The sequence below is a fragment of the Salvelinus alpinus genome, chromosome 1 (genome assembly GCF_045679555.1).
Source record: "Salvelinus alpinus chromosome 1, SLU_Salpinus.1, whole genome shotgun sequence".
In the NCBI taxonomy this organism is placed as follows: Eukaryota; Metazoa; Chordata; class Actinopteri; order Salmoniformes; family Salmonidae; genus Salvelinus; species Salvelinus alpinus.
In genome coordinates, this window is record NC_092086.1 from 27259199 (window position 1) to 27277068 (window position 17870).

The 17870-nt window shown below is 45.0% G+C and overlaps 1 protein-coding gene and 1 long non-coding RNA gene across 2 annotated transcripts in view; both read left to right on the forward strand.

The window, feature by feature from the left end:
• Positions 1 to 10214, forward strand: part of LOC139567790 (uncharacterized) — a 25400-nt gene extending 15186 nt beyond the window's left edge. Inside the window, exon 3 of the long non-coding RNA XR_011673465.1 lies at positions 9791 to 10214. This is a non-coding gene — a long non-coding RNA (uncharacterized lncRNA). The remainder of the gene's footprint in view (positions 1 to 9790) is intronic.
• Positions 10215 to 14061: 3847 nt separating this feature from the next.
• LOC139559147 (uncharacterized) lies at positions 14062 to 14769 on the forward strand. The gene has a single exon (XM_071374933.1). It carries the CDS (start codon positions 14062 to 14064, stop codon positions 14767 to 14769), a length of 708 nt encoding a protein of 235 aa, XP_071231034.1.
• The last annotated feature ends 3101 nt before the right edge of the window (positions 14770 to 17870 follow it).

A 17870-nucleotide genomic window follows, 5' to 3' on the forward strand; every position in this document is an offset into this window, starting at 1 on the left:
AATCAACAAAATGGAGAATTCTGTCATTGTGTTTCTGTCAGACATGTTGGATACAGCACTGGGTCGTTGACCAGCAGTGGTTACCCTCCCCTGGACATGTTGGATACAGCACTGGGTCGTTGACCAGCAGTGGTTACCCTCCCCTGGACATGTTGGATACAGCACTGGGTCGTTGACCAGCAGTGGTTACCCTCCCCTGGACATGTTGGATACAGCACTGGGTCGTTGACCAGCAGTGGTTACCCTCCCCTGGACATGTTGGATACAGCACTGGGTCGTTGACCAGCAGTGGTTACCCTCCCCTGGACATGTTGGATACAGCACTGGGTCGTTGACCAGCAGTGGTTACCCTCCCCTGGACATGTTGGATACAGCACTGGGTCGTTGACCAGCAGTGGTTACCCTCCCCTGGACATGTTGGATACAGCACTGGGTCGTTGACCAGCAGTGGTTACCCTCCCCTGGACATGTTGGATACAGCACTGGGTCGTTGACCAGCAGTGGTTACCCTCCCCTGGACATGTTGCCCTCCTGCTCCTCCTCTGCCGTCTCTTCCTCAGCCGGGGCATGCAAAGCTCCCTGTTACCCAGAGGACCCCCATGCTCCTCCTCTGCCGTCTCTTCCTCAGCCGGGGCATGCAAAGCTCCCTGTTACCCAGAGGACCCCCATGCTCCTCCTCTGCTGTCTCTTCCTCAGCCGGGGCATGCAAAGCCCCTGTTACCCAGAGGACCCCCATGCTCCTCCTCTGCTGTCTCTTCCTCAGCCGGGGCATGCAAAGCTCCCTGTTACCCAGAGGACCCCCATGCACCTCCTCTGCTGTCTCTTCCTCAGACGGGGCATGCAAAGCTCCCTGTTACCCAGAGGACCCCCATGCACCTCCTCTGCTGTCTCTTCCTCAGACGGGGCATGCAAAGCTCCCTGTTACCCAGAGGACCCCCATGCTCCTCCTCTGCTGTCTCTTCCTCAGCCGGGGCATGCAAAGCTCCCTGTTACCGAGAGGACCCCCATGCTCCTCCTCTGCTGTCTCTTCCTCAGCCGGGGCATGCAAAGCTCCCTGTTACCGAGAGGACCCCCATGCACCTCCTCTGCTGTCTCTTCCTCAGACGGGGCATGCAAAGCTCCCTGTTACCCAGAGGACCCCCATGCTCCTCCTCTGCTGTCTCTTCCTCAGCCGGGGCATGCAAAGCTCCCTGTTACCCAGAGGACCCCCATGCTCCTCCTCTGCTGTCTCTTCCTCAGCCGGGGCATGCAAAGCTCCCTGTTACCCAGAGGACCCCCATGCTCCTCCTCTGCTGTCTCTTCCTCAGCCGGGGCATGCAAAGCTCCCTGTTACCCAGAGGACCCCCATGCTCCTCCTCTGCTGTCTCTTCCTCAGCCGGGGCATGCAAAGCTCCCTGTTACCCAGAGGACCCCCATGCTCCTCCTCTGCCGTCTCTTCCTCAGCCGGGGCATGCAAAGCTCCCTGTTACCCAGAGGACCCCCATGCTCCTCCTCTGCCGTCTCTTCCTCAGCCGGGGCATGCAAAGCTCCCTGTTACCCAGAGGACCCCCATGCTCCTCCTCTGCTGTCTCTTCCTCAGCCGGGGCATGCAAAGCTCCCTGTTACCCAGAGGACCCCCATGCTCCTCCTCTGCTGTCTCTTCCTCAGCCGGGACATGCAAAGCTCCCTGTTACCCAGAGGACCCCCATGCTCCTCCTCTGCTGTCTCTTCCTCAGCCGGGGCATGCAAAGCTCCCTGTTACCCAGAGGACCCCCATGCTCCTCCTCTGCTGTTTCTTCCTCAGCCGGGGCATGCAAAGCTCCCTGTTACCCAGAGGACCCCCATGCTCCTCCTCTGCTGTCTCTTCCTCAGCCGGGCCATGCAAAGCTCCCTGTTACCCAGAGGACCCCCATGCTCCTCCTCTGCTGTCTCTTCCTCAGCCGGGGCATGCAAAGCTCCCTGTTACCCAGAGGACCCCCATGCTCCTCCTCTGCTGTCTCTTCCTCAGCCGGGGCATGCAAAGCTCCCCTGTTACCCAGAGGACCCCCATGCTCCTCCTCTGCTGGCTCTTCCTCAGCCGGGGCATGCAAAGCTCCCTGTTACCCAGAGGACACCCATGCTCCTCCTCTGCTGTCTCTTCCTCAGCCGGGGCATGCAAAGCTCCCTGTTACCCAGAGGACCCCCATGCTCCTCCTCTGCTGTCTCTTCCTCAGCCGGAGCATGCAAAGCTCCCTGTTACCAAGAGGACCCCCATGCTCCTCCTCTGCTGTCTCTTCCTCAGCCGGGGCATGCAAAGCTCCCTGTTACCCAGAGGACCCCCATGCTCCTCCTCTGCCGTCTCTTCCTCAGCCGGGGCATGCAAAGCTCCCTGTTACCCAGAGGACCCCCATGCTCCTCCTCTGCTGTCTCTTCCTCAGACGGGGCATGCAAAGCTCCCTGTTACCCAGAGGACCCCCATGCTCCTCCTCTGCTGTCTCTTCCTCAGCCGGGGCATGCAAAGCTCCCTGTTACCCAGAGGACCCCCATGCTCCTCCTCTGCCGTCTCTTCCTCAGCCGGGGCATGCAAAGCTCCCTGTTACCCAGAGGACCCATGCACCTCCTCTGCTGTCTCTTCCTCAGCCGGGGCATGCAAAGCTCCCTGTTACCCAGAGGACCCCCATGCTCCTCCTCTGCTGTCTCTTCCTCAGCCGGGGCATGCAAAGCTCCCTGTTACCCAGAGGACCCCCATGCTCCTCCTCAAGACAGCTATCACATGGGTCGCCCACGTACCCCCCTACTGCCCCCTTACATCCTAATGAGCCCCAGGTCTACCCCACATATGCGATGCCACCACCTTCACTCCAGGATGAGCAGCCCCCTCTGGCAGACCGGTACAGAGAGAAGGACAAGGACAGAGCGGGACAAGGACTCAGGAGTGAGGTATGGTGCCAGTAGGATCGGCTCTGGAAGGTCATCTTACCAGGATGTCAACTCTTCCTCACATTATTCGCACCACTCGGAGTGAGAGTGAGGGGAAAGGGGCTACAGACGGGACAGCCTGGGCTCCAGAGATCACGGCAGACACCGTAACCACCACTCACACAACAACAGCAGCAGCAGCAGCAGTAGCAGCAGAGCAGCCATGACAGCAGGAACAGAAACAGTGACTACTCCAACAGCTCCGATCCCACCACACCCTTCTGCTTCCCCCACTGCACCCTCCCTCCCGCTGCCTCTGTGATAGCCCAGGACTGTGGCCAGGATGGCCCGGCCAAGCCCAAACGCCATGTGTATCTAGGGCTGAGCGATGTGGCCAAAATATCATATAACTGTATTTTGGAATTTTTTATGGTATGTTGGTTTTTGATGTTTCTGAATAGTAATAAAGTTCTAAATATGCTTTATGGGTAGTACATGGCCCTAGGATGGCAACAAATTCATTCTAAGTGGTTTTAATGTGCTTTCTCCATTCAGATTGCTTTGCTGTTCAACCAAACTTCAACCAAAAGTAATAGAAAGACAAAATGAACTATTTGTAGAACATTGCATAGGAATCAAAATCCTATTTTTGTAACCTCTTACTCTGGTTATCGACCAATGATTTCCATTTGCATAGTTATTTGTTCAATTCTAGAATTCACTTCCAGCATTTGAATACATTTCTTCAATTCCTGCTCTGATTCATCAGTCACACACTGTGTCATGTTTCTTTTGTCTTACAGTGCCTTGCAAAAGTATTCATACCCCTTGGATTTCTTCACATTGTAACAATACAAAGTGGGATTAAAATGGATTACATTTTAATCAACAATATACACAAAATACTCGATAATGTCAAAGTAGAAGAAATGCTTTTCCTTTTTATAGATTGATATAAATACAACGACTAGATTTGAGTTATTTTATAAGTATTCAGCTCCCTGAGTCAATACATGTTTGGCAGAAGATTACAGCTGTGATTCTTCTTGGGTAAGTGTCTAAGAGCGGTATACATATTACCCATTATATTAGCCCATTATTCTTTTCGTAATTCTTCAAGCTCTGTCAAGAAGGTGGGATCATGGCTAGACAGCTATTTTCAAGTCTTTCCAAATATTTTCAAGCAGATTTTGGTCTAAACTGTAATTTGGCCACACAGGAACATTTCCTGTCTTCTTGGTAAGCAACTCCAGTGTAGATTTGGTCTTATGTTGTAGGTTATTGTCATACTGAAAGGTGAATTCCTCTCCCAGTGTCTGGTGTAAAGCAGACTGAAGCAGGTTTTCCTCTAGGATTTTGCCTGTGCTTTGCTCCATCCCGTTTCCCGATGTCAAGCATACCCATACCATGATGCAGCCACCACCATGCTTGAAAATAAGGAGGCAATTACTCAGTTATGTGTTGTTGGATTTCACCCAAACATACTGTAAGGCTTCGCGTTTAGGACAAAAGTGAATACATTTTTCGTGTTCAGTTCAGAAGGACAACTGCATCTTTCATGTGTCTGGGTGGTTTACTACATAATGCAAAGCATAATTATTAACTTGACCATGCTTAAAGAGATATTCAATGTCTGATTTGTTATTGTTAACCATCTACAGTACCAATCACTGCCCTTTTTATGAGGCTTTTGAAAAGGTCCCTGGTCATTGTAGTTGCATCTAGCTTGAAAATCAATACCTGACTGAGGGACCTTATAGGGAAAGACACTCAACAAGCACAGCACTTCCACAGATGACTGATGATTGGCTGAGAGACATTGATGATAAAATGATTGTGGGGGCTGTCTTGTTAGACTTCAGTGCAGATTGACATTTTTGATCATAGTCTGCTGCTGGAAAAACGTATGTGATATGGCTTTACACCCCCTGCTATAATGTGGATAAAGAGTTACTTGCCTAACAGAACACAGAGGGTGTTCTCTAATGGAAGCCTCTCAAATATAATCCGGTTAGAATCAGGAATTCCCCAGGGTAGCTGTTTTGGCCCCTTGCTTTTTCAATTTTTACTAATGACATGCCACTGATTTTGAGTAAAGCCAGAGTGTCTATGTCTATGTATGTGGATGACTCAACACTACACGATGAGACGGCCTATAGGGAGGAGGTCAGAGACCTGGCCGGGTGGTGCCAGAATAACAACCTATCCCTCAACGTAACCAAGACTAAGGAGATGATTGTGGACTACAGGAAAAGGAAGACCCCATTCTCATCGACGGGGCTGTAGTGGAGCAAGTTGAGAGCTTCAAGTTCCTTGGTGTCCACATCAACAACAAACCAGAATGGTCCAAACACACCAAGACAGTCGTGAAGAGGGCACAACAAAGCCTATTCCCCCTCAGGAAACTAAAAAGATTTGGCATGGGTCCTGAGATCCTCAAAAGGTTCTACAGCTGCAACATCGAGAGCATCTTGACTAGTTGCATCACTGCCTGGTACGACAATTGCTCGGCCTCCGACCGCAAGGCACTACAGAGGGTAGTGCGTACAGCCCAGTACATCACTGGGACTAAGCTGCCTGCCATCCAGGACCTCTACACCAGGCGGTGTCAGATGAAGGCCCTAAAAATTGTCAAAGACCCCAGCCAACCCAGTCATAGACTGTTCTCTCTACTATCACATGGCAAGCGGTACCGGAGTGCCAAGTCTAGGACAAAAAGTCTTCTCAACAGTTTTTACCCCCAAGCCATAAGACTCCTGAACAGGCAATCAAATGGCTACCCGGACTATTTGCATTGTGCCCCCCCCCCCCAACCCCTCTTTTACACTGCTGCTACTCTCTGTTTATCATATATGCATAGTCACTTTAACTATACATTCATGTACATACTACCTCAATTGGCCCGACCAACCAGTGCTCCCGCACATTGGCTAACCGTGCTATCTGCATTGTGTCCCGCCACCCACCACCCGCCAACCCCTCTTTTACGGTACTACTACTCTCTGTTCATCATATATGCATAGTCACTTTAACCATATCTACAGTGGGGCAAAAAAGTATTTAGTCAGCCACCAATTGTGCAAGTTCTCCCACTTAAAAAGATGAGAGAGGCCTGTAATTTTCATCATAGGTACACTTCAACTATGACAGACAAAATGAGGGGAAAAAATCCAGAAAATCACATTGTCGGATTTTTTATGAATTTATTTGCAAATTATGGTGGAAAATAAGTATTTGGTCACCTACAAAACAAGCAAGATTTCTGGCTCTCACAGACCCGTAACTTCTTCTTTAAGAGGCTCCTCTGTTCTCCACTCGTTACCTGTATTAATGGCACCTGTTTGAACTTGTTATCAGTATAAAAGACACCTGTCCACAACCTCAAACAGTCACACTCCAAACTCCACTATGGCCAAGACCAAAGAGCTGTCAAAGGACACCAGAAAACTGATTTTAAAAAACACTTTATGGAACAGCGGGGACTGTGAAGCAACACAAACATTGGCACACACACACACACACACACACACGATAACATACACACGATAACATACACATGGATTTAGTACTGTAGATATGTGGTAGTGGTGCAGTAGGGGTCTGAGGGCACACAGTGTGTTGTGAAATCTGTGAATGTATTGTAATGTTTTTAAAATTGTATAAACTGCCTTAATTTTGCTGGACCCCAGGAAAAGTAGCTGCTGCTTTGGCAATGGGGGATCCATAATAAATACAAATACCTTACAGATGTTGAATGTATGGGAGACAAAGGAAGGGTTAGTCATTCAAAAATCATGTCAACCCCTATTATTTCACACAGAGTGAGCCCATTTAACTTATTATGCGATTTGTTAAGCCAAAATGTAGGCTTGCCTTAAAGGGGCTGAATACGTATGCAATGACTATATTATAGTTATTTAATTTCTATTCAACTTTTTAAAAATTGAAAATTCTTTCACTTTCAGAGTATTTTGTAAATATTGTTGACAATATCAATTTACAAATTGAATCCCAATTTGTAACACAAAATGTGAAAAAAAGTAATAATTTTGCCAAGACTCCATAAATAAAGGATAAAATAACAAAACATTTATTTGACAGAATTATTATTCTCCTATTTGACTGCATTAATTTTCTGGCCTCAATTGCAGTTCTTACTTTCACCACTAGGAGTAGTTAAGGTAGCAGCAGAGACTGAAGAGGAAACGAGATACCCCACTCGCAGTTTCTTCAGGTCACATTATTTTCACTCCAATTTGATACTAACTGATTTTCGTAGCAGGTTAGGCGAGCATTTTCATTTACAAGAATATTGCCGGTAACGGTTAGCAAAATCAGGTGAATTTAATTCAAAATTAACTTGTTTTGACATTGTGTTGTTTTTAGCTGAAGAGATGATGTATTGTACGTTTTCAGTGTATTTTTAACGCTTTCAGACAATGTGATAATAAAAATTGTGCACTAAAACTTTAGTTAACAGCGCCAATTAGAACTCTAACAGCGCTACTTTTAACATGTTAAAAAATATAAATAAGGAGACACGGAGTGCTAGCTTCTCTGTTCTTTCACTGGGTTTCTTCCAATGGCCACTGACCAATGTATGAAGAGGAGAGGTGGGTGCCTGCAGCAGTAACATTCTGAATGGAAGGCTCAGAAATAGGAAATCTACATTTTTAACACACTTGAACATTTATATTCATGTATTACAGAATTTATAATTCCATATGTGGAAACATTACTACTGCAACATGTTAATGCTAACTCTTCACGTGAGGAGAATAACCCCATTTCACCACCACATGTGATCTTGCAATAAATTGTGAAACGGAAAATTCTATTTACACATGTGAATGGTTTTGACATGTGAACTTGCAATTCTTAATGTAAATGTGAGATTTCACGAGACAGTTTTTCACATGCGAATGAATATACAATTTTGAGGTGAAACAAGTTTTTCTTCTCACATTTTTCTTCTCACATTTAAGCTCAACATGTGAAAACAGCTTTTTCACATGTGAAAATTCGATTTGACAAGTGCAAATGCAAATTTGACGTGATTTTTTGGTAAGGGTTATGCAAGTGTTAGTCATCCTCTTGGTTGTGAAAAAGATTTGTATGATGTGCAACCAAGAAAATGTCATTAGTACAACTCATTATAATATACAATGAGTTACATGTTAGCGTTATGTTTTTATATTATGACATAATACAGTGGGGAGAACAAGTATTTGATACACTGCCGATTTTGCAGGTTTTCCTACTTACAAAGCATGTCGAGGTCTGTAATTTTTACCATAGGTACACTTCAACTGTGAGAGACGGAATCTAAAACAAAAATCCAGAAAATCACATTGTATGATTTTTAAGTAATTAATTTGCATTTTATTGCATGACATAAGTATTTGATACATCAGAAAAGCAGAACTTAATATTTGGTACAGAAACCTTTGTTTGCAATTACAGAGATCATACGTTTCCTGTAGTTCTTGACCAGGTTTGCACACACTGCAGCAGGGATTTTGGCCCACTCCTCCATACAGACTTTCTCCAGGTCCTTCAGGTTTCGGGGCTGTCGCTGGGCAATACGGACTTTCAGCTCCCTCCAAAGATTTTCTATTGGGTTCAGGTCTGGAGACTGGCTAGGCCACTCCAGGACCTTGAGATGCTTCTTACGGAGCCACTCCTTAGTTGCCCTGGCTGTGTGTTTCGGGTCGTTGTCATGCTGGAAGACCCAGCCACGACCCATCTTCAATGCTCTTACTGAGGGAAGGAGGTTGTTGGCCAAGATCTCGCGATACATGGCCACATCCATCCTCCCCTCAATACGGTGCAGTCGTCCTGTCCCCTTTGCAGAAAAGCATCCCCAAAGAATGATGTTTCCACCGCCATGCTTCACGGTTGGGATGGTGTTCTTGGGGTTGTACTCATCCTTCTTCTTCCTCCAAACACGGCGAGTGGAGTTTAGACCAAAAAGCTCTATTTTTGTCTCATCAGACCACGTGACCTTCTCCCATTCCTCCTCTGGATCATCCAGATGGTCATTGGCAAACTTCAGACGGGCCTGGACATGCGCTGGCTTGATCAGGGGGACATTGCGTGCGCTGCAGGATTTTAATCCATGACGGCGTAGTGTGTTACTAATGGTTTTCTTTGAGACTGTGGTCCCAGCTCTCTTCAGGTCATTGACCAGGTCCTGCCGTGTAGTTCTGGGCTGATCCCTCACCTTCCTCATGATCATTGATGTCCCACGAGGTGAGATCTTGCATGGAGCCCCAGACCGAGGGTGATTGACCGTCATCTTGAACTTCTTCCATTTTCTAATAATTGCGCCAACAGTTGTTGCCTTCCCACCAAGCTGATTGCCTATTGTCCTGTAGCCCATCCCAGCCTTGTGCAGGTCTACAATTTTATCCCTGATGTCCTTACACAGCTCTCTGGTCTTGGCCATTGTGGAGAGGTTGGAGTCTGTTTGATTGAGTGTGTGGACAGGTGTCTTTTTATACAGGTAACGAGTTCAAACAGGTACAGTTAATACAGGTAATGAGTGGAGAACAGGAGGGCTTCTTAAAGAAAAACGAACAGGTCTGTGAGAGACGGAATTCTTACTGGTTGGTAGGTGATCAAATACTTATGTCATGCAATAAAATGCAGATTAATTACTTAAAAATCATACAATGTGATTTTCTGGATATTTGTTTTAGATTCCGTCTCTCACAGTTGAAGTGTACCTATGATAAAAATTACAGACCTCTACATGCTTTATAAGTAGGAAAACCTGCAAAATCGGCAGTGTATCAAATACTTGTTCTCCCCACTGTACATGTCATCACCGTTATATTGTCAATATTGTCTGCACTGATAGTAATTAATTTCTATAGACAAAATACTCAACAAATATTTTTCTATCATTCAGCTACAGGAGACTATACAACAAGTCTAAGGTTTCTACACATTGAAAACAGCAAAGGACTACACCTACATCCCAGAACTTCAGAGAACAGTGTTGAGAAGACTGGGCTCTCAACTGGGGCTACCAAGGAGAATGATCCTGAGATCAAATGAACCAAGACTCCCTGAAGTGCCACCAGCAACTACGGTTGAGCTTCTATAACTTCAAGGAGATGTCGCCACGCAACACAGGAAGCAGTTGGCACACCTTTGAGTGTGGAAGGACATGAGCTTTCCCTATTGTCAGACTTGGTGGCTCCCGGGAAGTGTGAAAACCTACAGAGTACTCAGAAATGTTGTTGAAAGAGGGGGACCTACAACCAAACTTATAAATAATTTGTAAATAAGGGAAGTTTGTGTGGGAAACAATACATTTCTGTGAGAAACAATATTTGTGTATTCTTTACCTAGCAAATAGAAATGACTATTGTACTTTTGGAATGGTTTTAGTATTATTTACTAAATTGTTCTCTTTTTCTGGATATCTATGCTCCTGGCGGTTTTAACTTAACAGACCTACAGGAGGGTAGATATCCAAAAAGATGGACTACCCTGGTGTAAATACAGTACAAAACAAGTCGGTCCGATTAAAAAGATCAGGTTAACTAGAGGTTTATTAGGGAGATAAACAAGAATACAAGGTCGTCTCTGTAACCTCAAAATAACAAAAGCAGAGTAAGGAAAACATTCTGATAAAGTACTGAACTGGTAAAGTACTAAATCACCCAGACCATTAAAACAATTCCTCAAAAAATAATAAAGTACAGTGTAGTTGTGGAAAGTGTTCAACTGTTATGTAAACATACTTGGTAATGATAAATAGAATAGTGGAGTGGTGAAATGGCAGCAGTTGTGTGTTATAAGGTTCATGAGTACTTGGATTGACGTATTTAGCAAGTTGAACTTTGAGATATCTCTGGTGGTACTTACTGTCCAGCAGTACCACCAGAGATATCTCCAAGTTCAACTTGCTAAATACGTCAATCCAAATACTCATGAACCTTATAACACACAACTGCTGCCATTTCACCACTCCACTATGTTGTTATAGGCTTTGTGACAGCGCTGGGAGTGGATTTACTGTGCTGTCTTCTGGAGTGAGGACATCAGAGCTCTATCTCTACAGCCTAGAGATTACCACTTGGTTCTTGTCCCAGGGCTCCATACTGCCAAACAACATAGTCTTTATGATGCATGTCTGTACTCCTTGTGATCTGTGCAGGTTGGCCTGTGGCAAAATGTTCTTTCTGGTAGACCGGACAAGGCGCAAAATCCCCTCCTCCAGGCAAAAAAGTTTCATGTGTGCCATCCTGCTCACACATCTGTCCGGGCTCTGACCGCAGCACTTCCTCTCAAGGTCATTGGCCATCTCCTGGCAATTCAGGCAGGTGCACCAGCGGGGCTGTCCTCGGTCTGGGATGTCTGGAGATCTTGGCATAGCTTACATTCCTGTTAGGAATGTACTGTAATATCTACTATGTATAACAAATAATGGTTTTCATGCAAAAGGGTTGACTGCCACACTTCTACAATCAATACAAACCATCTTGATAACCAATGTACAGTGGGGCAAAAAAGTATTTAGTCACCCACCAATTGTGCAAGTTCTCCCACTTAAAAAGATGAGAGAGGCCTGTAATTTTTATCATAGGTACACTTCAACTAGGACAGACAAAATGAGAAAAAAAAATCCAGAAAATGACATTGTAGGATTTTTAACGAATTTATTTGCAAATTATGGTGGAAAATAAGTATTTGGTCACCTACAAAAGTTTATCTCAATACTTTGTTATATACCCTTTGTTGGCAATGACAGAGGTCAAACGTTTTCTGTAAGTCTTCACAAGGTTTTCACACACTGTTGCTGGTATTTTGGCCCATTCCTCCATGCAGATCTCCTCTAGAGCAGTGATGTTTTGGGGCTGTTGCTGGGCAACACGGACTTTCAACTCCCTCCAAAGGTTTTCCTAGGAGTTGAGATCTGGAGACTGGCTAGGCCACTCCAGGACCTTGAAATGCTTCTTACGAAGCCACTCCTTCTTTGCCCGGACGGTGTGTTTGGGATCATTGTCATGCTGAAAGACCCAGCCACGTTTCATCTTCAATGCCCTTGCTGATGGAAGGAGGTTTTCACTCAAAATCTCACGATACATGGCCCCATTCATTCTTTCCTTTACACGGATCAGTCGCCCTGGTCCCTTTGCAGAAAAACAGCCCCAAAGCATGATGTTTCCACCCCCATGCTTCACAGTAGGTATGGTGTTCTTTGGATGCAACTCAGCATTCTTTGTCCTCCAAACACGACAAGTTGAGTTTTTACCAAAAAGTTATATTTTGGTTTCATCTGACCATATGACATTCTCCCAATCTTCTTCTGGATCATCCAAATGCTCTCTAGCAAACTTCAAACGGGCCTGGACATGTACTGGCTTAAGCAGGGGGACACGTCTGGCACTGCAGGATTTGAGTCCCTGGCGGCGTAGTGTGTTACTGATGGTAGGCTTTGTTACTTTGGTCCCAGCTCTCTGCAGGTCATTCACTAGGTCCCCCCGTGTGGTTCTGGGATTTTTGTGATCATTTTGACCCCAGGGGGGAGATCTTGCGTGGAGCCCCAGATCGAGGGAGATTATCAGTGGTCTTGTATGTCTTCCATTTCCTAATAATTGCTCCCACAGTTGATTTCTTCAAACCAAGCTGCTTACCTATTGCAGATTCAGTCTTCCCAGCCTGGTGCAGGTCTACAATTTTGTTTCTGGTGTCCTTTGACAGCTCTTTGGTCTTGGCCATAGTGGAGTTTGGAGTGTGACTGTTTGAGGTTGTGGACAGGTGTCTTTTATACTGATAACAAGTTCAAACAGGTGCCATTAATACAGGTAACGAGTGGAGGACAGAGGAGCCTCTTAAAGAAGAAGTTACAGGTCTGTGAGAGCCAGAAATCTTGCTTGTTTGTAGGTGACCAAATACTTATTTTCCACCATAATTTGCAAATAAATTCATAAAAAATCCTACAATGTGATTTTCTGGATTTTTTTTCTAATTTTGTCTGTCCTAGTTGAAGTGTACCTATGATGAAAATTACAGGCCTCTCTCATCTTTTTAAGTGGGAGAACTTGCACAATTGGTGGCTGACTAAATACTTTTTTGCCCCACTGTAGCTAATGAAATGACCCCTTGTAGATACCAAATAAAATGCAGTAGCTAGTTGTTCTTCTATGACATCATACTCATATCAATTTGTTTGACATTGGTGCACATTTATCACTGCTTGACTACTTCACAAAGGTCTGTTCGATTTGTGTTGTTGTTGCTAATTAGCTTGTTAGCCTAGCTAGGTAGCTATAGCTAAGGACTAACATGTCTGGATTTGTCTGACTGTTAGTTACTGAGAGGACCTGAAAATGGGTGGACGGCACAAACCTGACCACCCCGAGGTAAGAGACTACTACTCTAATTACACTGACCACATCGTAAGGACTAGGACTGATTATGTGTGTTGTTCCTGATTCTAGGTTCTGAGAGAGTGGTCAGTCTAACTCTGTTGTTCATAATCTAGGTTCTGAGAGAGTGGTTAGTCTAACTCTGTGTTGTTTCTACTGCAGATATCATGAGAATGGACAGCCTGTAAATCATGCATCTGAGAACTGCAGAGATTTTAGAAAAATACCATAAGGCTAAGGAATATGGGGAGACTTGCAATGTAACTGCACTGCTGTTTAATAAGCTCTCTAATATCTTAATGACAGTCTGAAAAAGACTGTTGTAATTTGGTAGAATGGTACTCTGAACTAGATGTAGGAGAGAAACGCACACAAGCACACACAAGCACGTACTGTATGTATCATTCAATAGCTACTGTCAATCAATCACTTGAGTCTGCAGTTACACAATTTATTTAAAATGACTGTGTTAACATATGTTTGCTTCCTGTGCTTTAATCAAGCTGTACATAAACAATGTGTAATTTCTGCTCATTCAAGAAATAATTGAACCAATTGTTATGAACCCAATAACTAGCCTACGGATATTGTTACACTCGCATTGTCTATGGGTCCTAGGCTTAGTTACGTGGTCTGTAACCTGAATGAATGTGTGCATTTATGTGAGAAATCAGCGTTTGAGGACTGTGTTGGATGTGCCCAGGAGACAGCAACTTACTGAGGTCAGGGCCAGCTCCGTCTTGACTTTATTTGTTCAGATGGTGACGAAAATAAACACACAAAAAATAAAACCACAGGCATGCCCAAACTAAAGACTCAAAGCCAAACGAAAAGCCTCATGGCCAACAAACAAACCAGCAGCCTCATGGCCACCAAACAAACCAGCAGCCTCATGGCCACCAAACAAACCTGCAGCCTCATGGCCACCAAACAAACCTGCAGCCTCATGGCCACCAAACAAACCAGCAGCCTCATGGCCACCAAACAAACCAGCAGCCTCATGGCCACCAAACAAACCTGCAGCCTCATGGCCACCAAACAAACCTGCAGCCTCATGGCCACCAAACAAACCAGCAGCCTCAAGGCCACCAAACAAACCAGCAGCCTCATGGCCAACAAACAAACCAGCAGCCTCATGGCCAACAAACAAACCAGCAGCCTCATGGCCACCAAACAAACCAGCCTCCTCATGGCCACCAAACCAACCAGCAGCCTCATGGCCACCAAACCAACCAGCAGCCTCATGGCCACCAAACAAACCAGAGGCCTCATGGCCACCAAACAAACCAGCAGCCTCATGGCCACCAAACAAAGCAGCAGCCTCATGGCCACCAAACAAACCAGCAGCCTCATGGCCACCAAAACAACCAGCAGCCTCATGGCCAACAAACAAACCAGCAGCCTCATGGCCACCAAACAAACCAGCAGCCTCATGGCCACCAAACAAACCAGCAGCCTCAAGCCTCCACAACCTGGGACACTGACTGACCATCACCTTAATTGGTAGCACCCGTGTCCTTATCAATCAGGCTAAGCACCTGGACAAGGTTGCTACTGCCCCCTGGGTAAATAGAGTGTTGTAAACCTGGATATTTAACAGTCTTATGGCCAGGTGTTTAGGACTCTTTGTCTGAGCCTTGATGCACCGGTGCCGCCTGCCGGACAGGAGCATGGAGAACAGTCCATGTCTCGGGTGGCTGGAATCTTTGGCAATTATTTAGGCCTTTCTCAGACAGTGACTGGCATGTACGTCCTGGATGGCTGGGCGCTCGCCCCCAGTGATTCGTTGGGCCGTCCGCAACACCCTCTGTAGAGCCTTCCTGTTGCGGGCCCTGCAGTTGCCATAGCAGACAGTGATACAACCAGTCCGGATGCTCTCAGTGGTGCAGTTGTAAAAGTTCCTAAGGATCTGAGGGGCCATGCCAAATTGTTTCAGCCTCCTGAGAGAGAAGAGCGATTGCCGTACCTTCTTCATGACTGTTCTGGATGTGGACACGTAGGAACTTGAAGCTCTTGACCCTCCCTCCACCCTCTTTCCTGTAGTCTACGATCAGCTTCTTGGTCTTGCTGACGTTGAGGGAGAGGTTTTTGTCCTAGCACCAGCAGAGGCACTCTCTGTACTTTCTGTCTCTGGAGAAAGGAAGGATGAAAAGACACGTGGGATAAAAAAGAAGGGCTGCTTTCAGTTCTAATTAACCACTCAGGGCTCTCCCCTTGCCTCCTTTCCTCTCTTCTCTTCTCTGCTCTCCTCTTCTCCACTCTCCCACCTTTCCCCTCCTCTCCGCCCCTTCTCTTCTCTCCCCTCATCACCTACCCTTTCCCTCTACCTCCTCCCCTTTCCTCATCTCCCTTCCTTTCCTCATCTCTCCTTTCCCTCAGAAGTACCATTAGAGATCCACTCTACCAGTCAATGCTGTATCAGAGCAGCTGGTGTCTCTGGGTGATCCACAGGTGGCACCAAACACACGTCCTGTTGGCCAGGGGTTAGGCAACTAGATCTAGCCGTTGCCCGATTTTGTCAGAGCAAATGGTCGGGGGGCCAGAAAATAATTATAATATTTTGTACACTGCAAATTGACCACAACTAAGCCCCAAAAATGATTGTATTTGAAAATAACGATAATTTCATACCTTGATTACGTTGAGACAACCTCCTATCACTCAGGATCAACAGAGAGAGAGAGCTTTGGGAAATATGTGCAAAGTCATCTCAGACTAGGGGTGCAAAGGGGGGGGTATATTACTGGAAACCTTCTAAGTCTACCAGTAAACTACCAGTATTTTGCTATCTTTCAAGGATTTTATGTAATCTATCACAAGACATCTAGTGGCCGCTTTGGGTACTTCAGATTATCACAGGTGTCTCTAATCATCCATGGCCCTCTGTGTGACAAAATATATTAAATAATTAAAGATGAAGTAAATAAATAATATTTTACAGCTTTATCATTCTAAATATAAACCATCAACTTAGTGAATACCATTGGTGTTTAATATAATTGTTTCAGCATGAAATATCCTTTATTACAAACTTAATTTTTTTATGTCAACATGTATTTGTTGTCAATGATTTGGCGTTAAACTGGTGGCAGTTGTGAATAAAGTCAATAGTTGGAAGACTTGCAGATGTAATTTATCTATGTATTTAACCTTTATTTTATCAGAGAGTCATACTGAGACTAAGGTCTATTTTACAGGTGAGCCCTGAATTACAGCAACTATAGAAAATACACATATCAAAATATAAGCAGAAAGATAGAAAAATATGGTCACAAAAAACAAACACATTCATCAGTAAAATGGTCTTCAATCATCTTTCTGAATTTCCCAAGAGGCAACAAAACATCACATGTAATAACATTTTGAAGATTCTTGCACCTTATTTGTGGAACAAAACTAAAAGCTGATAACTCAGTAGAGACCAAAGAAATGTCCAGAGTTAGCCATCCCTGAGCCCGTTGTGGTAACTCATGTCTAAAGTTTAGTAGTGATGTTAGGTACAGTGGGACTTTTTGTGAAATGGCTTTATACTGTATATGGAAACATAGCAATGTATCAACCTATGTGACATCAAAGAGGGCGTACCAACTTTCTGGTTGAGAATGCAGTGATGAGTACTACAACTGTCGCTTTCAACGGCTGTAATGAAGTGGCAGCTGCATTCATATAGATGATGTCACAATAGTCTAGGACCGATAGGATCGTTGACTGAATAATCTGCTTTCTACTATTTAGCGTGAGGCAGGACCTATTTCTATAGAAGAAGCCCATTTTTATTCTCAGCTTCTTAACCAACTCATCAATATGCTTTTTAAAAAAGACAGCTTTTCGTTTATCCAGATGCCTTGATATTTGGAAGCAGGGACACAATCAATATGGACACAATCCAAAGTACATATGCTTAAATATTTAGAGTTATTTTTATGCACTCAAGAGAACAATGTATACTTAGTTTAACCTGCATTCAATACTCATTTCAGGTCAATAAAGTTTTTCTGTAATACAATGAAAGCAGACTATAGTTCAGATGACGTCTGGTCAACCAATAGCATACACAACAGTATCATCGGCATACAAGTGCAGGTTACAATTTTTTACAGACAAGTCAATATTGTTCATGTAAACAGTAAAAACTACAGGACCCAGAACCGACTCCTGCAGGAAGCCTTTCGTAATATCCAGGAAACCTGATTTAACACCATCAGTAGATACACATTGAGTTCTATCTGTCAAGTAATTTTTAAACCAGTTACATGCAGCCTGGTCTAGGCCAATCAATGAAAGCCTCTGAATTAGCAGTGATTGAGCAACAGTATCAAAGGTCTTTGACAGGTCAGTGAAGAGGGCAGCACAATGTTGCTTTTTATCCATACATTTAGCCATATCATTTATAACTGGGCTCCCAAGTGGCGCAGCGGTCTAAGGCCCTGCATCTCCAGGTCATCTACAAGTCTCTGCTAGGTAAAGCCCCACCTTATCTCAGCTCACTGGTCACCATAGCAGCACCCACCCGTAGCACACGCTCCAGCAGGTATATCTCACTGGTCACCCCCAAAGCCAATTCTTCCTTTGGCCACCTCTCCTTCCAGTTCTCTGCTGCCAATGACT

What these genes read in the sequence shown, in the direction of transcription:
- LOC139559147 (XM_071374933.1), top strand. Translation starts at nt 14,062, where the DNA reads ATGCCCAAACTAAAGACTCAAAGCCAAACGAAAAGCCTCATGGCCAAC.